The 25,003-nt window shown below is 35.9% G+C and overlaps 1 protein-coding gene across 5 annotated transcripts in view; it reads right to left on the bottom strand.

Annotated features, from left to right (window-relative positions):
• GRIK2 (glutamate ionotropic receptor kainate type subunit 2) overlaps positions 1-25,003 on the bottom strand; it is a 672,268-nt gene that overhangs the window by 402,945 nt on the left and 244,320 nt on the right. For all 5 annotated transcript variants that reach the window (XM_056124992.1, XM_056124990.1, XM_056124987.1 and 2 more), the window contains one exon: positions 4,630-4,797. In XM_056124992.1, coding sequence (XP_055980967.1) covers positions 4,630-4,797 — 168 coding nt within the window. The remainder of the gene's footprint in view (positions 1-4,629; positions 4,798-25,003) is intronic.

Here is a 25,003-nt window from a genome sequence, read left to right as displayed (position 1 = left end):
TTACTTGATTTAGACATTGGAGTTTATAATACTACTATAATTAATGCCTAAGGGATAAAATGTTGCTGCAAGACTCCAGACACAAGTATGCCAACAACCCCCTACCACTGCTTGAATCTCTCTCTCATTCTTCCCTGCCAACCTGACATACTCAATTCAATAGACAAGTTCTCAGGGTCTCCTATAATTGGTCACTGTTTATTCACTTACAATGTCTCTTTTTTTTTTTTTTGCTGTTTGGGTCACACCCAGTGATGCTCAGTGGTTATTCCTGGCTCTGCACTCAGGAATTACTCCTGGCGGTGCTCGGGGGACCATATGGGATGCCGGGGATCGAACCCAGGTCAGCCGCGTGCAAGCAAACGCCCTACCGTTGTGCTATTGTGCTATCGCTCCGGCCCCTACAATGTTTCTTTATGCTCCACATATGAGTGAGATCATTTAGTATTTGTTCTCTCCCCTTTAACAGGCTTCACTAAGCATGAAAACACCATCTTTATTTGGATTTTATGTAATATGAACCTACTATATTGTTAGAAACTGTTTTAGATTTTTTCAACTTTATTTGCTGTGGGGCCCATACCTGGGGCACTCGGAGCTTACTGAATCTGTACTCAAGGATCATTCCTAGCAGGCACAGGGGACCATATGCAATGCAGGGAAACAAACCCAGGTTGGCCATGGGCAACGTAAGAACTGTTCCTACTGTACTATCTTTCCAGTCCCTGGAAAATACTTTTATAAATCATATACTTGCTCATAATAATTGCATTCACACACTCTATAATATAAATAGAGGCACAAACATGGTAAAAGATATTTATATGAGAATAAATGGTCCAGGAGTTAAAATTGTATATAACGTTAAAACGACAGCCTATTTCTATAAATAAGAAAGTGAATAATTATAGAAAACACAGAAACTGTCTTGGTATTTGATGGTATGACTTTTTAAATAATCAAATATTTCTTCTGACTAAAAATTTAAAAAATTAGAACAAATAGCTGTAAACTCACATATTTTATCCAATTAAAAAATAAATTTAAAAATAAAGTCAATAGGAAGTGTCTAAAATTTAAGTGGCCTGGTCCAAGGGGTAATGTTTTTCCCATAACTTCAAATATTTAAAGAGAATTATGGAGATTGTGGGAATTGTCATCAATTGGATATTCTGACACAAACCTTTAAAAATTTCAATTAACAAAATATAAGCACAGAAAGTTTAACCTGAAATAATCATCTTAATAATAATAATTAATAATAATCTTAATAATCACTCATACAAAGACTTGATGTCTCGATGGTGAGACACAACAATTTACAATAACTTTCTTCTAAGGAAACATTTTTTTATTATTCTGTTAGAAAACTATTGTTAAATAGCACTATAAAATAAATTATTTGGTGTTGGCTATGGGGGTAGGCTTAAGAAGTGGTTTAGTTAATTGAAGATAGTGCTGGTGGGATTGGTGTTGAAATACTGAATGCCTGTAACAAATCATCACAAATGATCTTGTAAACCACAGTGTTTATATAAAGTGTAGGGGAAATTTACAGATGTATACCTTATCTATTTCATGTAAACTCCACAATATATTAACATAGGATTGCTTTGAAGTTTCATTAATGATAGGTGAGAAATGATTAGTACTATAATGAGATTCAAGAGTAAAATAAAGTTTAATGTAATATACTTTGGATTCCAGAGCTGAAAGCTTATATATGTAAATGAGACTAGGTTTTGTTTTGTATTGCATTAAATGAATTTAATTGTCTTATTTACATAGGCCAAAATAATACAGTAATCACAAATTGGCTCTTACTGATTTATTTTCTGATTATTCTATTTACCATTTCTTAAACTTTTATTGGAATAAACAATATAAAGTAAATTTATTGGGGCTGGAGCAATAGCACAGCGGGTAGGGAGTTTGCCTTTCATGTGGCTGACCTGACTTTGATTCCCAGCATCCCATATGCTCCCTGAGCACCGCCAGGCGTAATTCCTGAGTGCAGAGCCAGGAATAACCCCTGTGCATTGCCAGGTGTGACCCAAAAAGCAAAAAATAAAAAATAAATAAATTTGTAATGTGCCTCAGGGACAGTTTGAGATTGGGAGGAAAACGGATATTGTTGGGGTAAAAGTCACACTGGTGATGTTTGATTACTATATGCTTGAACCAATTATAATGAACAGCTTTGTAAATCCTTGTGATTTTAATAAAATTAATTAAAAATTAAATATCAATATTTAATATTTTATTATATTCTTTTATTTAAAATAGCCTTAAATCTTAAAATATCCAGATGAATTATTTTATAGTATTTAGTATCACTAAATATCTATATCTATCACTCATAAAGCTTAAAACTATGATTACATCTCTCCCTTTTATTATCTTTTCTACACATTTCTATGACTCCCAAATTTAACAAGGGATTTCAAATAAACTGTAATATTCACCCTTCAAAATCTCACAGCTATTCAGACCTTTGTTGAAATATTTTATCTTTATGTAAAAATAAATTATTAAATTTGATTTCTAAACTGAACTTTTAAGTAATCATAAAATTTATAAATTCCTTTACCATATTTTGAAATCCAAAGAAGTTTGATATCTCATAATTTTACTAGGGCATTCCCAAAATAGTAACCTCTTATTCTTAGAATATTTGAGTCTTTAGTTTTTTCATTGCTCCTTTTAAGTAATCATAAAGAAGTCTATTAATATTTTATTTATGCTACATTCATGTTCTATATTCTTTGGTCTAAATGATTTCATTTGAGATACAGCTTCTTCTTCCTAATGGAAATAATCGTGAACTATGTCACTAATCAAATGCACTTGTCTTGCAGTTAATGACTTATTTTGCAATTATGATGACAAATGTCATATTTCACAATAAACTTTACCCCTTTTTAGCTTTAATCACCCTGATGTGGTCTGAAATGTGGAAACTTATTTGTATTCATAACGATATGAATTCAAAGGGCACACAGAATATAAGCTTTGATAAACACTAGTTAGCTGGGGGAAAAGAAGAATACTTTCATCTAAAAAAAATATTGTACCTTATCAGCTGCTATGAATATTAATGAGATAAGAAGAAATCTGCACCAAGTGAATTACAAATAATTTTGTACATTTCCATCAATATAAGGTAGTTAATAAAACTGTATTAGCATTCAGTAAACACTATTTTAAAATACAAATTTATAGAAAATGCTCCTTTGAGAAAATCAATGCTATGAATTTAATTTCTATTATATGAATTGTAATTATTCAAAATAAAAGAATACCTACTAAGACAAAGTAAAACAATGACAACATCTCTCAAAACATGTTTACTAATCAGACTAGTATTTGATTAAAATACCTAGAGAATAGTTTTTCTATCACCTTTATTCTTATAAAAATATTAAATTAGTGTTACATAAAATTATTTTCCTATTATAATTTAAAACAGGTTAGCATAATAAAAGAACACAATTAATTTTAATTGTTTCTTTATATGACCGTATCTTCATATATTTATCCACTCCACACATACTAGTTCAGTTGTAGAATTCTCACCTGATCTACCTTGAGTCACTTATATTTAGTTATAGAAAAGGCCATCAAAGAACTGAAGAGATAGTTCAAATGGCTGAGCATATTCCTTGCATGAGGAGGCCCATGTTCAGTCTCTGAGCACCTTTTGAAAGATTCCAGATCATAGAGCTAGGAGTAGTCCTGAATAACCATGCATGGCGCCAAACCCCTCCTCCCTCCCAAAGAAACCCAAATTATTTTATTAAATCAAATTTTTCCATAAACAGGCTGGAGGGATAGCACGGTGGGTAGGGAGTTTGCCTTGCATGTGGCCCACCTGGGTTTGATTCCCAGCATCCCATATGGTCCCCTGAGCACCGCCAGGAGTAATCCCTGAGTGCATGAGCCAGGAGTAACCCCTGTGCAATGCCAGGTATGACCCCCCACCACCAAAAAAGCAAATTTTTCCAAAAAACTTTTAAGACTGAACTTAGATTCAAAAATTGTTTGGAACCACAGAACTTTTACGATAGCTATCAGTTGAGATCACAGTAATACTCTAATGGCAGTGACAGATAATACAAATAAAAATGTAAGAATAAATTGCAACAGTAGAAAATCTACTACAATATATTATTTTATGTTCTGTGCTTCTGAAAATATAAATAATTCAAGAAAAAAGCAAATGGATGGGACTGGAGCTATAACACAGTGGGTAGGACGTTCGCCTTGCACGTGTCTGACCCTGTTTCAATTCCCAGCATCCCATATGGTCCTCCGAGTACTGCCCGGAGTAGTTCCTGAGTGCAAAGCCAGGAGTAAGTAACCCCTGTGGATTTCCGGGTGTGACTCAAAAAAAAAAAAAGCAAAGGTATTAATTAATAGTTTACTAACATTCACTGATCTAATTGAATTTCTTGTTATGAAAAAAATTATAAAAGTTGGTCACATAACTTTACCCTCCTTAAAAATGTATTTGAAAACTGAAAACAACTTCAATAAGATATTCCTAGTAAATTACACATTACATGCACAATTATGAATACCTAGGAATTGGAATTTGAGAAAGCCTGATACTAAATATCTGTAAATTACCTTTCTTGGATGCCTCAAAACTGTCATAGAGGTTGATCTTCTGAGTGTCATAAGTCAAGGTGGTATTGGGCAACAAGGTTCTGTTCCTGTTGATTGTGTTCACAGCAAATCTGAATGCAAGTTCCTCAGCTCCCATTGGGCCCGATTCCACATACTCAAAAATACCACCTGGAAAAAAAAAAAAGAATGACACAATTCTTACAAGAGGAAACATGTCAGTTTTTTTTAAAACTGGGAAACTATTTGGAGAACTATATTAAATGTCTCTACTGATCCAAAAATATTAATACATTACCACAATTTTAGGCATATATTATGGATAACTTAAAGTCCTTATTCACTTGAGACTCCCACCGATTTACTTACAAAATAAGAGAATAACATAACATTTATCTCCTTGTATTACTCTAATTCTTTTTTCAGAAGATACTTGACATTTGTGAAAGACAACTCTCCCAAGCAATTTTCTGTAGATTCTTTAATCAGTAAACATGGTATAATTTGGACGAAAAAATGTGAATATAATTTAAAAATTGTTTCTCTTCCATTTATTACCTTATGCCAGCTGTGTTAGTATAGTTTGATTATTTTTGTCCCCATTTTCCTATTTAATCATATCATTTCTATTTTTCTCAGATATAAATGGTCTGGCTGGGATCTTATCTCCAACAAAGCATTTTAGTTTAGATTTTATGAATGAGACAGAAGGAGGTGGATCCAACACTCAAATCCGTGCTCTTGGAAAAAAAATATTTTGAAAATAAGAGCATTTATCAATCTCCATTTTCTTCTTTTTAAATCATTAATTTACTAAGGTAAAAGCAGTTTACTAGAGTGAAATGTTTGTATGTTTAAAGGATGCAATGTCATCAAATGTCATTCATGGCCAAAATGACAATTCACGCTTCCCTTCCACTCCCTTGCCATTGGTTAACCTCAGTTCTGTTGTCAGAGTCTATTTAAGTGTTTGTATTCATTTGACAGTATTTACTATTGTCATTCCAAATTCCATATTATATATTTTCTCTGAATAGTAATTTACACATTAAACTCCCTTTTATAATTTACACCTCATCAAAAGTCTTGGCACATTATTTTATTTTTTATCCACTGTGATTTATAGTCTTTTAACACTACCAAGGATAAGGATTCATGTATACAACATTCTATCACCATACTTTTACCATTATCTTAGTATTTCTCACCCCTTTTGCCTCACAATCCCCCTCTCTCCCGTGTCTCCCCCACACTTTGCATCACCATACCTACTCCAACTCCACTCCTCTGTGGAATTTATATATATCAGATATATATAACATATATGATATATATCATAGTTTTTTATGTAGGAGTATTGTGATTTATTCAGCCATTGATTAGGCTGATTGAATTAGGCATGAGCTCCACCTTACTTTTTTTCCCCCCTTTTTATAATTTTATTTATTGAATCATCGTGAGAGCAGTTACAAAGCTTTCAGGTTTAAGTTTCAGTCATACAATGAAACAACTGACCCTTCACCAGTGTCCATTTTCCACCACCCAAAATCCCAGTATATCCCCCATCCCACACCCTGCCTCTATAGGTGGGGCAGATGATTTCCACATTACTCTCTACTTTGCTTACATTCAATATTTCAACACCAGACCCACTCTTATTATTTGGGATTTTACCCCAACACTCAGATCTGTCAAAAGGGCAAGAGTAGACAATTTGTTTTCTATTGCTGGTTATGAATAACATATGATGTCACCATGCGGCTGCAGTAGTAGCCACATAATATTGGAATTCCGAAATTTTAAAAATTAAATCTGGAGGGATTTCTGCCAAAACCTGCTACGTTCTGAGATTTGTTCCTGAGTCTCTTGGATCGTGGCCATTAAGCAGCTTATTCAGGAGCCAGAGAGGCCATTCGTGGGTGGCAGCTCCACCCACATCCCGCAAGGACCTGCATGTCTCATAACTGCAGGCCCAATCCTGACTGTCCAGTGACTTCTGGAAGATAGTGGCCACCAAGCCGCCAAGGGGAGCAGGTGGAGGGACAGCACCCTTCCCCCGAGGTGGCCTGATGCTGGTAACTACTGCAGGGACCTGATTCATTTCTGCCAGAACCCGCTGGTTTCCGAGATTTGTTTCTGAGTCTCTTGGATCACGGCCGTTAAGCAACTTGATCAGAAGCCAGAGAGGCCATCAGTGGGCAGCGACTCAGGGTCTCATTGGGGTGGGGAGGAAAGGGCCGGTTCCATCCCTATCCCCTGAGGCCCCACTTGTCTCATCACTGTGGGCCCAAACCTGCCTGTCCAGTGGCTTCTGGAGGATAGTGGCCACCGAGTTCCCAGAGGGAACAGGCCAAGGCACGAAACCTATTCCCATCTGTGGTAGCCCGGCGCTGGTAACCTACTGTGGGGACTGGACGCATTTCTGCCAAAAGCCACTGGATTCCGAGATTTGTCTCTGAGTCTCTGGGATCATGGCTGTTAAGCACGTTGATCAGGAGCCAGACAGGCTGTTCATGGGTGGCGACTCAGGGTCTCCTTGGAGGAAAGGGCTGGCTCCACCCCATCCCGTGAGGCCTCACGAGTCTTGTCACTGAGGGCCCAAACATGACTGTCTAATGGCCTCTGGAAGATGGCAGCCACCAAGCCATGAAGGGGGACCTGGTGGAGGGACAACACTCCAGCGCCAATAACCCACTGCAGGGACCGGATATATCTCTGCCAGTTCGGTTAGAAACCAGAGAGGCCTTGCCTCCAATTAGATAGCTGAACTGGAGGTGGTCTGTGGGTGTGTCTCCCACATAACTAACTTTTGGCTGTTTACTTTCTTTGTAAACTTTGCCCCAAGTTTTTTGGGTATGGTCAAAGACAAAGCAACAATTTTGGGATATCTGGAAGTCTGAAGGTGCCATAAGGCTGTTGATGCACTTGCCTCACAGGTACAGAATGGCCTGCTGGTGGCATCATATCCCCTATATCACAGTTTCTTTATCCAGTTCATTTATTCTTAGACATGTGGGTTTTTTTCAGATTTGGCTATTTTGAATAGTGATGCAACAAGCAGAGTACAGATGTATTTTATGAGTAGGATTATTGGGCATTGGAATAGATGCCTAGAAGAGGGATTGTTGTATCATATGAAAACTCATAATTTTTTTCAGAAATGCTCACATATTTTTCCAGAAAGGTTGAACCAGTTGACAAGTCAACCACCAGCACTGGCTGTGGTCTTCTTTCTTCCTGTATACACACTAAAATTGCTGTTTTAATTCTTCGCAATATGTTTCAGTCTCATTGGTATGAAGTGGTAGCTTACTATTGTTTTTATTTGCATTTCCCTGATGACTAATGCTGAAAAACATTTTTTTATATACTGCTTGGTCACCTGTAAATCTCTTGGCACAAGCTTCTGTCATCTCTTCTCACATTATGGTGGTGAGAGAGAGCTGGAAGCAAGCACAGAGCCACGAGTAGTGACTGCACAGGGCCAGATGTGAACTTCTAATAATATTCTATTTTTAATATATGAAGGAATTTTTTTAAACTAGGAGTATATTGAAAGGTAATATATACTGGATTCAGTGCTAGAACCCCAAATTTAGAGATAATAAAATGAGCTCTTAGGATGCTACACTTTTTTTCTATGAGGATGAGTAAAACACCATATTCATAATCCAGGGGGTAGAAAACTATTGAAAAAGAAAGAAAAAGCTTAGAAAAAAAGAAAGGTTGGCAAGGGACAACTGTAATGTGTCTGTGAAGCAAGACAGATTTAAATAAATAGAGTCAGGAGGGATAAAATAGGGGTGACCCAGGCTTGGTCTCATCACTTATTGTTCCCTCCAAGCATTGCTAGATATGGCCCTGGAGACTTTGGCACCACAAAGTACAAGTATCACTGTACCTTTGGACTCTAGCACTGTGTCAAGCTTACCGAGAAAGTGGTCCCCCTGAAATCAGTGGGAGAACCCTCCCACTAGCCTCTCCCAGAATAAAGTAAGTAAACAACTTTAGGGAAGATGTTCTACTTGCAAGAGGCAACTCTGTAACCTGCTAATGTGAGGACAGAATATTTTATCTCTCTTCTGCGTGAGGTATGATTCTATAATTTAATTTTCCACGGAAGAAATGAGACACTTTTATTCTGAAAGTATGTGTTTGCTTTTATATTAAGTTATTAATAAAATGCTAAAAGGCAAAGCACTTTTTCTACCTTCTCATAAACCTACAAAAAAGAGGAATTATTCATATGATTTTGAGCAAGATATTTTCTCTGTATATAGCTTGAGAAATAATACTCATTCTGTGCCCTGTAACTATATAAAGAGCATTTATTTCTAGATTTATTGTTTTTAATATGAAGTATCAGAATTGTATGTAGCATTTCATAAGTATGTAGTATATAAGTTGATACCCAAAGGACTTTACAAATTATGCTTGGTAAGTAAAATACATCCTAGAGTAATAAAGAGCAGCGAAGAAATATATAATCCAAAGGAACATATAAATACTAAAACTCACACTTTCAAGAATTTACTTTCTTGCTTTCAGAAAATTCCCTTTTAGATATGTAGGATACAGTAATTTCACTGAAATTAACACACTACCTTTGGCTTTTAAAATTTTTAATTTAATATAATTCTCACAGTATTTTTTCTTTAAGAAGTGATACTGCATCTCATAAAACCTCCATATAAAACATTAAAATTCCTGCAGTCCTTTTTTCCAATCCTACAGTAAAATTAATAGTTTTCATAACTTTATAATAGACTTGTAAGGGAGAAGAAACAATGAAGAATAGTCTTTCTCGGAAGCATAGTTTCCCACTTTGTTTTATAGAATAAAAAGTAAGGAATCTCTCATTTAAACAGAACTTCCAACACTGAAAGTTTGCTCATAAGTCTCTGATTCACAAAAGAACATAACTCAATAAATAAAACATTTTTATTGTAAACTTCTGAAGCCTATCCAACTTTTTTCTTTTAGATAAATTTTAACTCTACTATGGATTGTTTGGCTCATAAAATATGTGATGGATGTGCCAACTAATGACACATCCTGTTTTTGAAGCTGCTCTAAGAGGTCCTATCTAAAACTGAGTAGTGTTTTACAGACATTTGAGAATAGAAAAGCATTGAAATGAACACCAAAACATTTTTATCTTATCAGAAGTTATATTTTTTCAATTAACTGCTATAATCTTACTTTCTATGGTATAATTTTACTCTCTGTCTAATCAATTTCAAACATTTACTCGGTTTAATTTTGTCAAAATCCTTATCCAAAAGATTCTCTATAAATGTCAAAGGTCAATTTTAAAATTTTGTGACTATTAAATTACATATAATTATTTGTTTCCTTTTTATCCTGAGGGAAAATAGAGACACAGTGGTTATATAAAATACTATCTTTGATATACAGAAATCTAAAATGAAGTGCTTAGATTTTAACATTTTTGAAATAATTATTTAAGAGGGTAAATATATAAAGCTTATACTCTTATTGAACTTTTCTATATATTTTAAAAGTTTATAATAAAGTAGTATAATTAAATAAAAGTTCTAAAGGTTAAAACTAAAAAATAAATAAATAAAATAAAAGTTTATAATAAATGTTGTGGGGTAGGTAAAAGGATATTTAGAAATGTAACTCCGTTACTTATTCTAGTTGCATGACAGTAATAATAGTAACATTGCTAACATATACAAGCAATATCAAAGTAGACCATTAAATTAATATGTATTTATGAAAATGACTACAGTGTACAAAAACTGTCCTATTATTTTAAGGATAAACTATGGATGATTATGAGACACGTAAATAGTGTGAGTCTATGTGTGTATGTCTGCACATACAGACTGAGATGCCACAGTCAATAAATTATTTGGTATACTCATTCTCTGGCTACTCGTATTGCTTCTACTATTACATATGGGCTTTGGGACATGGCAAAATATGCTGTCTTCAGAAGTAATCTCTTTTTTTCACTGAGATAACACTAGCTCAAGTTCTTTCATGTATGAACTTATCCCTCAAACATCTAATCATTTTTTCTTATTAAAAAAACCCTAACTTTCGCCGAATACACATCTGACAAGGGGTTGATATCCAGGATATACAAAATACTGGTTAAACTCCACAAGAAGAAAACATCCAACCCCATCAAAAAATGGGGCAATGAAATGAACAGAAACTTTCTCAAAGAAGAAATCCGAATGGCAAAAAAGCACATGAGAAAATGCTCTACATCATTAATCATCAGAGAGATGCAGATCAAAACCACAATGAGATACCATCTCACACCTCAGAGACTGGCCCACATTCAAAAGAACAAAAGCAACCGATGCTGGCATGGATGTGGCGAGAAAGGGACACTGCTTCACTGTTGGAGGGAATGTCCACTGGTTCAGCCCTTCTGGACAACAGTATGGACGATTCTCAAAAAATTAGAAATTGAGCTCCCATTTGACCCAGCAATACCACTCCTGGGAATATATCCCAGAGAGGCAAAAATGTATAGTCGAAGTGACATCTGCACTTGTTTGTTCATTGCAGCACTCTTTACAATAGCCAGAAAATGGAAGAAACCTAAATGCCCAAGAACAGATGACTGGTTAAAGAAACTTTGGTACATCTACACAATGGAGTACTATGTAGCTCTTAGAAAAGATGAAGTCATGAAATTTACATACAAGTGGTACAATATGGAAAGTATCATGCTAAGCAAAATGAGTCAGAAAGAGAGGGATAGACATAGAAAGATTGCATTCATCTGGGGGATATAAAGTAACAAAGTATGAGATTAATACCCAAGAATAGCTGAGATCAGCACCAGGAGGATTACTCCATAACTTAGAGGCCAGCCGGGTATCCTAGAGGAAAGGGCAGTTCAGATAGAGAAGGGAGCACCAAATAAAGGATGTTTGGAGGATCCTCCCAGGAGGGGAGATGCATGTCGAAAGTAGACTATGGATTGAACATGTTTGCCACTCAATGCCTCTTTTGCAGACCACAACACCCAAACGGAGAGAGAGAACACAGGGGATTGCCCTGCCACAGAGGCAGGGGGGGATGGGGGGATGGGGGTGGGAGGGATATTATCCATGGTGGTGAAAAACGGGCACTGGTGGAGGGATGGGTATCTGATCATTGTATAATTGAAACCCAAGCACAAAAAATTGTAAATCTACAACTGTAAAAAAAAAATAAAAAAACCCCTAACTTTCATAAGAATATATTCCATAATTTGGAAAGAGCAACCATTCTTTTACTTATTTATTTTATACACTTTATGCTTTCCTTGATTGTCACAAAACTATTTTGATACTTTTATTTCTTTAAAAAAAAAGGGGGGGGTTGTCTTTCAAGCAGTGCTCAGGAATCTGAGCGTTCACTCCTTATAATATTCTACCACCCAGCCAGATGGTTCAGTGCTCATCCAGAAAGAGGATGTGCTGAGGATCACCGAGGCCCTGCAGTGCTGGTGAACACCAGGACATCCCAGTGGTGCTCAAGTACCTGCAGGGTTGCACAAGTGAAGCTCTGTAGGAAAGTGCAGGGCTAGAAATCAAACCTGAGTCGGGTGCATGCAAATAATGTGCCCTATGACTCCTATGTTATCTCCTCATTCCATTAATCCTTTCATTGGTTCCTAATTATCTTCTCTCTGAATAAACTCCAAAGTAATCAAAGCTCAATGTGTACTAATTAAAATATAATATCACAAGTAGCCCAAGAAAGATGAAAACCAACTGGACTGCCAACTCCCGAAATTACTGTAGACTATACTAAGTACGGTATATACTAGATATAATGCTATCTTAAAGTACAGTGTCATATTCTAGAGAAACTTACTATTTTAAAAGGCTGTGATTGTCACGTTTTGTATATTTATGATCATTTTACCTGTTTGTGATTGACCTAATTTTGTAATTAAGGTAATTTAGAGTCTTCCTATCACTATTTATTAATATTAATTAATTTGGCACCTAATGTGTTCTGTTTCCTTTTGTTTTGGGGTCATAATGTTTTATTTTTACATCCAAGTCCTCTACCGTGGAACCTGGTTCTGCATCCACTTCTGCCCCCAAATACAAATATACAAATAAGCACACACATTCATCCATCTTAACTTTCCTCTCTCCAAGAACATGTGAAGTCTTTGGCAGAGTATAGTATATTTCTATGTAGGTATTCAACATTAGCCCTAATATGCACCCAGCTAAGTTGTGACTGATTTGCATTCATTCAGATTCAGATCACTTTCAAACACTATTAAGCACGGTCCTGTGATCTGAAGCTTAGATAAATTTAATCAGTGTGAAACAAGTTTATACCTGAATTTAATCTGAAGTAAGAAAACTTTTATCACTCGACAATGATTAAAAGGATATTCTATTATCAGGCACTGTAATAAATATTTTACAAGTAATCACTGAATGTTGTAAATAAGTATAACTGAATCATCTTTTCCATCTTCGATATATTTCCTATTATTATAAAGTTTTATATTTTAATTGTAAATATAACTAACATTTACATTGTATATATTGTTGAGCATAAGAATTGATTTCCTCTTTGTGCTCATGATCCCACCAGGCGGTTTAATTCTTAGACCAAATCAATCGCTTTACTAGGTGTATTGAGTTTTGTTTTGGCATCGAAGCAGGTTCAGCATCCTCATTTTTATGACATGAAATTACATAAGAAGAGATATAAAATAGATATGGGCACAGATCTCATTACTATTACTATGTCTTTATTACTATGCCTACTATTTCTCTTAAGATTTATGGCTGGGCAATATTGCTACTTCTGTTTTTTTTTCCACAACCATAACCTTTTCAGCATGGTAAACAATTTCAATTTCCTAAAAAAGATTCTTAAGAGTCTTATGTCAATATGAAGTAAGACTATAACATTTAGAAACGTATTTGTGTAATGTTGATAGGTGAAATACCCTTGTCATCTAGTTATGTATACGTAGAAAAACACATGCAGAAATAGACATGATTGACTGACACACCATGAAAATATGAGTAAGTAGGTCATAGATCCCCTAGAGGAGATTGTGTATAAAATGCATGGGGTAGGTGTGACTTTTTCCAAAGTGAAGAGCAGTGACTCATCTCTACACCTAGAGATATTACTTCCTCACTGCCTTTAAGGCCTTTGGTTCATGAAGCAACAGATACCTGTAATTTCATGAAAGAATTGGCTCTAGTACTCTTAGCCATATTTCTAGTGAGATAACTATTGTTCACATAATGCTACTGAATCTCATTTAAGCATTGAGATTAGCATCTTTGTCAAGATGTCAAACCAGACTAAAAATATTATGACATTAGTGACCATGAAAGTTTTAATCTTAAGAAAATGCCAGATTTTTTTGTTAACTTGTTTTGGGAGACCACTCTGGCAGTTCTCAGGGCTTACTCCTGGCTCTGTGCCCAGGGATCACTCCTGGCAAGCCCAAGGGACCATATGTTGGTGCCTAGGTAGGTTGCATGAAAAGTGATAGAACACCTGCCCACTGTACTATCACTCTGGTGTCACTAGATTTTTTTTAAGTTCTAGCATTGTTCCAATTCTTCAGTTATAGAAAATATGGAAAATACTGCTGCACAAATCCTACTCCTCATATCATATGCAATTTAGTTCAAACTTATTCTGGCATTTGGCATTGGAAGCTGCTGAAAAAGTCCAGCATAAAGAATATGAGTTTAGATGAACATAAAAGCTAAAATCAAGTTACAGGGAATTATGTCATACTCCCATTGGACAAAGACTGGTTGTGCTTAGGCATGTAAATGTGCTTTCTTATTTTAAAAATAAATAAGCTTTTAACTTTACAAGCCTCCTACTGTTTCCAACATAGATTTTGCTAGTGGATGGAAATAGCATTGATATTTCTTTCCACAAATGGGCCCTTAAAATCATAGAGAGAACCTTGGCATTACACACTCAAATAATATTAATTTTAAAGTAGATGCACTACATACTGCGAGGAAAATTGGGAAATGGCTACTTAAATGCTAGCAATTGAAATCCTAGAAGGAATACATACTGATTGGGAAGGCAGATGCTTGAATAATATCAAGATATAAATAGAACAGATCAAACTGAGATACCAGGGAAAGCAGCCACATGAATAATCACCACATAAACAGTATAAATAACACCAACTATTTGAAGGCCAAGAGCTTACACTTTAATTATATTGATTTTTTTTAAAAATAGGTCAGCTAAATAAAAAGAAAAAAAAGGAAAAAGAAGAAAAGGCAAAGTGTGACTGAATGAGGTAACCCCTCAACTGCTCAATCATTTTTTTTCTATTATCAAAATGAAGGAACTAGATAAAATCATATTGAAAATGAGAAATTTAGAAAAATCTTAGAATTCCACCAGGACAACACTGGAGGTAGCGTATACCATAACACTGATCGTCTAGAAAGTTTTGGCTAAATGTAAGTCTTTTACAAATGCAACATACTCTTTAAAACCTATTTATCTTCCCAAATATATGTATCGAGAAATCCTGTATCAAAATATTACTGAACCCAAGCATGTATATGTTTTCAGTTTGGAATAATATGTCATTAAAATAGAGGAATTAAAATGAACATGATGTAAAAATTATTTCCATATTCATCTGTAAAATGTTTTATTTGCATCAATTCATATCTACAATTATCAAATACTTTAGAGAAATTTAGAAGCCTGAATTTTTATCCAGAAAAAATAAAAATAGCTAACAAGTTGATATTTTAACTCATTAGAAATAAGTAATAATATAGTATAATAATATAATATAACTGAAAAAGTACCTAATTATGTATTTTAACATCAATTATAAGACAATTTATTTATAGTTTTTTAAAATTTTCTAGTCTAATTATGAAACATTAAATATTATATCTTAGTCACATACTTTTTGTTCATCTATTTTTCTAAAGAAATAAGGAAATTTTTTGGCTTTTTGCATCACAGCCGGTGATGCACAAGGGTCATTCCTGACTCTGCACTCAGGAATTACTCCTGGTGGTGCTCAGGGGTCCATATGTGATGGGGATTGAACCCGGGTTGACCGCATGCAAAGCAAGCACACTACACGCTCCAGCCCCGAAATAAGGGAATTTTTGTTTTAACCCCTTTTTGAAAAAAAAACATTTAAAATCTTTAAAAAATATGTACTTTCAAAATTTTAGTATTAGTCTATCAAAATTTTGGGCCTTTTGTTTTTGTTTTTGTTTTGGGGTCATACTTGACTGTGTTCCGGACTTACTCTTGGCTGTTTGCTCGGGTCAGGGATCAATCAGGTAGGGCTTGAGGTACTACATGTTGTACTGGGGACTGAATGTAGATCAGCATATGTAAGGCAAGTACCTTGCCTTCTGTACTATCTCTTCAGCTTGCATAAAGTATTATGAAATAACTAAAAATGTAAGGATTCCTGAACTAGGAATAGAACCTCATCCTGTCTTTTGTGAAGTCTGTTTTTTAATAAAATTTACAGAGATTGTAAGCTTCCCCTGTGCAGCACATTTTTCATCCCTTTTTTTGTACTGTAAACAACACCTAGTGATATACGTTTTATTACAACACTCAGAAAAGTCTTTGAAGACTTTTATTTTGTTTATCAAAATAACAAAAATAAATATTGTAGAATTTGTCAGAGGACATATTTTACTTCCTAATTCCAAAGAAATTGTGACTTGTGTGTATCTTTTTCTGTTTCTCTTTACAGAAATCTGGAAAGATATAACTGATCTGCTAAAACTCTTTGAAAAGTACAAATATCATATTAATAGGGTATTTTGTGGAATAGAGGACTCTGTCTCTAAAGTTACTTCGAATTTATATAAAATTACTGTTTTTTAGAACTAGTCTGTACCCTGATCCATGGATGTTATATCTTGCAAAATATATTTAAAAAGTTAGAAAATTCAAATTAAAAAAATGAGTAAAAGTATTTTTCAAAAGATTAAAGACATGCAAGATAAATAATTAAGACTAGTAAATTTATTTTCAGGCATCTCATTCCAAAAGAAATGTTGTGGATGACTCAAAACAACAACAAAACAAAACAACAACAAAAACACTCCTGTGTTATCAGAGTCAGTTCAATTTCCAGTGCTGCCCTTGTGCAATAAGCATGGTCCCAGCAACACTAATGAAGGATTCCACAACCCAAAGACGTGTGGTCTCCTGCGTAGAGCCAGGGGTATGTGAGCACTGAAGCTAAAGTGTGCACCTACCACTCACCCCAGCACACACAAACACGCAAAGACACTGAAAGATAGACACAGATACAGATATATAGACACACACACAAGCATTGTGTGAAAACTCTGTGACTAGGAGTGTCAATTTCAGCAAGGATATGTGTGAGAATCACAGAGATCCCTAGTGAGAGCTATAACCAGAAAGTTGGTGAGTAACACACTAACTGGTCCTGACCCAGGTAAGTGCATACACAAGACCTGCAACAAGATACGCAACTCTCAGTAAGCACTACAACCAATGGACAAGTACCACAACAAACTGTGTGTGTTGTGATCCATGCTCATCAAAACAACAGCAAATGGGAGGGAGGAAAAAAATAAAACTAAAATATAGATAAATATGTTTTTAAGCATTCTGAAAATTTTAATTATGAAAAATGTGGTTATGTGAGCTGTGATATAGAATAATGTAGTATAGAATAATAAAGAATGGGCTAGAGCAATACCACAGCAGGTAGGGCATTTGCCTTGTACACAGCCGACCAGGGTTGGGTTCCACCACCCCTCTCAGAGAGCCTGGCAAACTACTGAGAGTATCTCGACTGCACAGCAAAGCCTGGCAAGCTCCCCATATTCAATATACCAAACACAGTAACAACAAGTCTCACAATGGAGACATTACTGGGCCCACTCGAGCAAATCGATGGACAATGGAAGGACAGTGCTACAGTGCTACAGTACATGTATTTGAATATGCACGCAAAACTGAAATACACCAACAAAGACAGTAAAGCAGGAGATAAAGAAAACCTAAACAGCCACCACATTAAGCCAGAGACAGAGTTGGGGAGAAAGTCATTTTATTTCTGTTTTACATAGGGATTCTAACTAGATGCTGATCAAAATGTTTACAATGACTTCATATAGCCACAGCTAAATGCTGGGTAATGAATGGTGGAATGAAATGACATAGCTATAAGTATGTTTCTACATGTGTTACAGATGAGTCAAATACACAGTTTTCATTTAAAATAAATATTGCCCGTAAACTTCTACTAAGAAGAAAACTATGGTTACTGTGTATCTATTATCAACTTTAAAAAAATCCTTCTGAAATTCATCACTAAAATGAAGTGTCATTTATACTTGCCATTTGTTGAATGTGAATGGCACACAATGAGTAAATGGCACTCAATAAATATTTCTCAGAGTCATATGATTTAACTGGCCTGAAGGATCAAAAAATAATCTTAGAGCAAGTAATTCTGTAGGGTACATTGTATTAACCTATAAGGCAAAATACTTACATATTGAAAAGTCTGGAAAATTATACCAGAATATGCATTCGAAGATGTTCATAGTATTTATGTTATTAAATAACAAAAAAACTAAGTATGTGTCTTCTAGCAATAGGCTCTAAAGAATAACGTATACTGCCAATGGACAAGGGAGTAATCACTAAATACTGGTTACATATCTGTTAACATAAAAATAGTCATGACATATTGCTAATAGATAGCAGGTCAAAAACCACATTTTAAACAAAAGTATTGTATGTATTGACAGACAATAGGCAGATCGGGCGATAGTTGCCAATGTCATAGATGTCTCCCTTCTTGAACTGTAGTACAGTCCTGCTGGTTTTCCATTGGGATGGAACCTTGCATTCAGACAGGTAGCGTGTGAAGAGCCAAGCCAGTGTATTGATGAGTACTAACTGCAGGTTCTTCAGGTGTTCAGGTCTGACCTTGTCTGGGCCGGGTGCTGTTCGTTTCTTTACTGATGAAATGGCGTGTTGGATTTCGGAAGGGAGAACATTGGGAATGACATATCCATTCTGTGGAATTTGGTATGTTGGCAAGTGGACATGGCAACTATCGCCCGATCCGCCTATTGTCTGTCATCTACAAGTTGTTCACTCGAGTCATCCTAAATAGGATTGACAGAACACTAGATGGAGGACAACCATCGACCATATCCACATGATAACCAAGCTCATTGAGGTTTCTCGGAAGTTCAAGATGCTGCTCTGTCTAATGTTCATTGATTTAAAGAAGGCCTTTGATTCTGTTGAGACGGAAGTGGTCATTGAAGCCCTAGCCAATCAGGGCATTCAAGCCCAATACATCAAGTTCCTCTGTGAGCTGTATTGTGGATTCACTACCAGGGTCTCACCATTCTACAAAGAAGTAATCATTGATGTCAAGAGAGGGGTTCAGCAGGGTGATGCCATTTCACCAAAACTCTTCAGTGCCACCCTCGAGAACATCATGCGACGACTGGAATGGGAAGGAATGGGAGTGAAGATAGATGGTCGGCAATTACACCACCTCCGCTTTGCTGATGACATTGTTTTAATAACACCAAACATCAGCCAAGCGGCACAAATGCTGGCCGACTTTGACCGTGAGTGTGGAAAGGTAGGACTACAGCTGAATCTTACGAAGACAATGTTTATGAGAAACAGCCTTGTTCCTGACACCCCATTCGCTCTCAACGGAATGACCATCTCCGAATGGAATGCAATAGCTATGTGTACCTAGGTCGAGAGGTCAACATGACTAATGACCTGGCACCCAAGCTGCGCAGGAGGAAGAGAGCATCTTGGAACACCTTCAAGAGCATCGAAGAAATAGCTAAGAGGACGAAGAACCTCCGGCTCCGGGCACATCTCTTTGATTCGACTGTTCTTCCTGCATTAACATATGCCTCAGAGACCTGGGCCCTACGCAAACAGAATGAGAATGCTATTCGGGTCTCCCAAAGAGGAATTGAAAGAGCTATGCTTGGAATATCACGTTTTACTCGAATGAGAGAAAGAATCCAGAGTTCTAACATCCGTGGACGATCAAGAATCAGGGACGCTGTCTCATTTGCCAAGGTGTCAAAAATCAGATGGGCTGGTCACGTAATGAGATTTAAAGATGACCGCTGGACTAGAGCTGTTACCGACTGGATTCCACGGGATGTCAAAAGACCGCGTAGCCGCCCACCTACCAGATGGTCAGACTTCTTCGTCAAGATCATGAACGATCGGTTTGAGGCTCTTCATGTTCCTAGAGCGAACAGACGCCATTGGGCTACACTAGCACGCGACAGGGACAAATGGAGACGTTACTGGTGCCCGCTCGAGCAAATCAACGATTAACGGAAAATTAATTGATTAAGTGATTGTACGTATTGCATAAAAATAAGTTTTGTGGAGTTTGCTTAGACTTGGAGCTCTTTTAACCTTTACACTGAGTAACACTATGCATATAATTCAATGTCTTTATAAATCATTACTGACTTTCTATAAAACTTACTACATTGGTTTTATCACATATCAGAAGGGTTGTTTTGAAGATAAATGAGCAAATTAATTATAACTTTTAGAAGTAAATGAATATCAACATCAAAGCAGACCTTTCATTTTTCTGATTATATTTACATGTTTGTGTGAATATGTAAAATAAGCATGTCTTCATAGAAATATACCTGACATGCATTAATAGATCAAAATATTAAAACAATATCCATAAATATAGAATTAGAGATGATGAATATTTTATGAGCTTCTCAAAATAAGGATTACTTTTACATATAAGAGAAATATTTTTAATTTCTTTTTGGCTTTTTTGTGTCACGCCAGGCAATGCTCAGGAGTTACTCCTGGCTCTGCACTCAGGAATCACCCCTGGTGGTTCTTGGGGTAACCATATGAGATGCTGGGAATCAAACCCGGGTGGGCCGCGTGCAAGACAAATTCCCTACCCGCTGAGCTATCACTCCAGCCATGAGAAATAGTTATAGAAAGAAAACAATTTTGATAGAATAATTTGGTAGGAATATTATACAATTTTAGATCTTAGCATTGGACAGAATGAAAGCAAAAGGGATTATATTCCAAGTCACAGGAAATATAGATTCAACAAACTTAGCCCATCACTCTAGAAACAAAAAGTTTCACTTCTACGGAATAACAACTTTAAAAGTGAATTTAAAAATCATCAGGTTTAGCGCTGGAGTGATAGCACAGTGAGGAGGGCGTATGCCTTGCACGCGGCCAACCCGGGTTTGATTTCCAGCATCCCATATGGTCCCCTGAGCACCTCCAGGAGTGATTCCTGAGTGCAGAGCCAGGAGTCAGCCCTGAGCATCGACAGGTGTGACCCAAAAAGCAAAAATAAAAAATAAAAAAAAAAGACCAGGTTTTAGATGGGTGAATGACTTAAATCAGGCAGAGTGGAGTGCTTTCATACTCTAAGCTTCTTTATCTAGAAAGCTCTTTTCTCTATTTGTTTTATGTATGAATAATTTGGCTGAAAGGCTGGAGTCATAGCACAGGGGTAGGACATTTGCCTTGTGCACAGCCAGCCTGGCCAAGCCAGGTTCAATTCCTCTGCCGCTCTCGGAGAGCCTAGCAAGCTACCGAGAGTATCTTGCCTGCACGGCAAAGCCTGGCAAGCTCCCTGTGACGGAGTCTATATGCCAAACACAGTAACAAGAAGTCTCAAAATGGAGATGTTACTGCGCCCGCGCGAGCAAATCGATGAACAACGGGAGGACAGTGATACAATTTGGCTGAAATCTGGTCCCAAGAATAAGCAATTCAAAATAAAAATCACTGCTTAATTAAAAGGCACTCTGAAATCAACAGGAAAAAAAGAATTTAAATATATTTTAAATATCTGAAAAATAAATACATTAATTCATTTGAAAATAATGTTTAAAGTGTCTGTTGTTTGCAGCCAAGATCACAAGTCCAGTTGCAGTAAAGAGGATTTGAAAGGAATCAGAATGGGAAGAGATTCTAATGCAAAATCACCTCATTACCTGCCTGTGGGTTTACAATGTTCCTTGACAAAATCAGTCTGGGAGAAGGATGCTCATTATATCAATTTTTACCCAAAATTCTTGGCTCCATCCTAGTCCAGAATTTAGCAAGTGCATATGGAAGTGATGCCGATTTCATAGGAAGAAACTTATTTTGATATTAATGTTTATTTTAAATTGGCACTCTGCCGCAGGCTCCAGAATGCTTAAACCCACTGTACAAAAAAGCACTGTACAGATTGCTATAAAGGTTAACTTAATTGATTCCCCAAAAGACAAATAACTCCCTAGTTGAATAGCACCATGTGAGAACAATGAAAAACAAGCTCTTCCTACCTCTGTTAAGTTAAAGAATGACAGATTTCTGCAACATTTTCAAACATTTCCATTTGCATAAAGCCACAGATCAGAAGAGTGACTTTTAGTACTTTACTATTCAAAAATCAACTCTCATTCACTGTTCCGTTTATCATAACAGATGTTCTGATCAGCATTCCCAGGTCACCATGTACAGTGTACATGTTTATATAATTACAAGAGAAAAGAGGTTAAAGCTTTGTGCCTCATCCAATACTGTCAAAATGAACTGATACAACCATTCACACATGGGAACAGCAAGAGAGTTAATGCAAGTACAATAAATATACATAAGCCACAACCTAAACTGTTTCCCAACCCAAACTCCAAAATGGATACCTCCCTATAGACATATAAGAACCAATACATATCCCTAACTGCCTGGTGTGACCTAGTTGACGGCAGCCTAGGGGCAGAGATGGAATTTCCACTCCATTTGTAGAATGCTATGAATATTTATTTGGCTTTTGTCAGAGGACAACAAATATCCCATAGTCCCAATTTGAGTAAGAGTGTCATTTATTTTTCTTCTCACATAATCTGTTTGTGGCACAGAAAACACAGTATAAACTACATTTCCGAGGAAAGCAAAGACAGGTTATTTATGCAGAGATTTACAGAAATGAAAATACTGAGAAAAACAGCACAAATGTAAACAGGTTTTGGGATTTCTTTTCTTTCTTTCTTTCTTTCTTTCTTTCTTTCTTTCTTTCTTTCTTCCTTTCTTTCATAGCAAAAGGTTTCCCTGGGCTGTTGTATATGTGACTTTCATATAAATGCACCTGAATTTGCTCTGATATTTGTTTAAATTTTTCATATTAAGCTATTAGTGGAAATACATAATGTTTAATCATGCCACATAACATTTAAAGTGACTTTACAACAAAAATCAGACAATATCATAGTTATAGTATGCACTATGTGGGGTGATAGTTCAAATTCTAAAATTCTAGTCCAGGGTAATCCATTAACTAACTCTTAAACTTACATAAATCGGTAAAATGTCCTGCACCTCAGTTTACCTGGCTATGAACTCAAGTCAAGGTTATTGCTTTTCTTTTCCATCTGCTTAACTACAGTGCCCAGCATAATAGCATGCAGGAGATGCCCAATGAATATTCATGAATTGGAAGAGTGAATTATTTAAGGAATCAATGAATAAAGACAACTATAAAACTCTTGCTAATGTAAACTGTGTATGCCATTATGAAGTTAATCTACATGACAAACAAAACCCTTAATATTAAATCCTGGTTCTGAGACAAATATGTGCTGCTGAAATGGTAACTAATAAGCACTATTATAGCATCATAACCTACATCCCCTGGGAGTCCAGTCTGAAACAGGTACCTGTCTGGAGGAAACAAAATTAATGTAATGACTAGGCTGAATCATCCACTGAGAGTGTAGTAGAACAGGCAAAATTGGAGACCTCATCCACGATCAAATTTCCACTAGTGGTGACTTCATTAACCATTGACCTTGTGCTGAACAGCAGAAATCATAAGTGTAGATTTCTGTCAGCCAACTGACTTTCTCGTTCTACTGCCACATCCACTAGAAAATTATTATCTTATCCAAGAATAGCAAGTGAGCTCCACTTTCTAGAAACAGGCTACATATTTGAAATAATCCAATCATTTTGTTTCTACCCTATGAAAATTATTATGCTAATGACTGCTCTCTACAAAATCATATTTTCAAGGCTTTTATTCAAGCTTTGAAGGAAAGGTTAGAAAGAACTCATGCTGATTTCAGTCAGACTAAGGCTATCAGAGAAGTATATGGTCACCTTGTGCTTATAAGAAACTTACACATTTGCATAAAAAGTGAAAAATTGAGGTAAACAATTTTTAAATCATAACCAATGTTCTAGAAATTTAAAGATCAATTGCTTAGGCTTTGTCATTTTTCTCTTATCTATGCCCCCTACCATGGATAGAGATTAGAAGTAAAATTAAGCAAAGCGGGAGGGAAAAATCTTGGAAGAATAGATACAGGTAGAGGGGAAGAAAAGAGAAAGAAAAATATCTAAATAAGAAGGCCCAAACACTTGATAATAAACACAGTGTTTCCAGAAGCACACATGGGTTCACTATTGGAGGCAGAAATTAGTATTTCTTGGAAAATACTATTCCAAGTATTCCAAGTATTAGTATTTTTTGGAAAATACTATTTCATTTTTCAAATGAAAAAGGCAGAAACTCACTCTGAAATTAAGTGATTTGCCAAGATAATTAAGCAGGAAGAAGTCAAATTCAGATATTCTATGAATAAATATAAAACATTTCCATGGTATTCCAGTCACAGCATATAGCATACATATTTATTTAAGTATTAAAAATAAGAATGCATTAAAAATTGAACTGGTCAACAATGTCTCTCTCATGGAGTGGTATTTAGTAAAAAGAAAGGCATAAATCACTGGGATTGTTTTCTCAAGTAATTATGCAGAATTCAAAAAATCAACAAGTTTCACAATGGAGACGTTACTGGCACTGCTCGAGCAAATCGATGAACAATGGGAAAACAGTGGTAGTGACAAATTTATTCACTTATTTATTAATTTATTGCTATTTGGGTCACATCTGGTGATTCTCAGGGGTTATTCCTGCCTCTACACTCAGGAATTACTCCTAGAAATGCTTGAAGGACCATATAGGATGCTGGAGATTGAACCTTGGTCAGCTGCATGCAAGGCAAAAGCCCTACCCACTGTATTCTCGCTCCTAACAAAGATAAATCCCTAAAAGGATTTCAGTTCCAGTTTGCTTCCATGACACCTCTATGTACTTTTGAGACACAGTTCCAACAAAACTTTTATAACTTATAAGCATTAAAAATTACTATATTTTATATTCACACTTTTTATGAAATAGCATTCTCTCACAACTAAAATCCATTCTGAATAGAAACTACAGTTGTAAAACTTTAAATGCATGCACACAGATCCTTTTTTTCTTATTCTTAGCAATTATAAAAGT

Source organism: Sorex fumeus, unplaced genomic scaffold (genome assembly GCF_029834395.1).
Source record: "Sorex fumeus unplaced genomic scaffold, SorFum_2.1 ptg000054l, whole genome shotgun sequence".
NCBI classification, from domain to species: domain Eukaryota; kingdom Metazoa; phylum Chordata; class Mammalia; order Eulipotyphla; family Soricidae; genus Sorex; species Sorex fumeus.
Note: the sequence above shows the minus strand (reverse complement) of the source record. Positions and strands in the feature narration are given on the sequence as shown.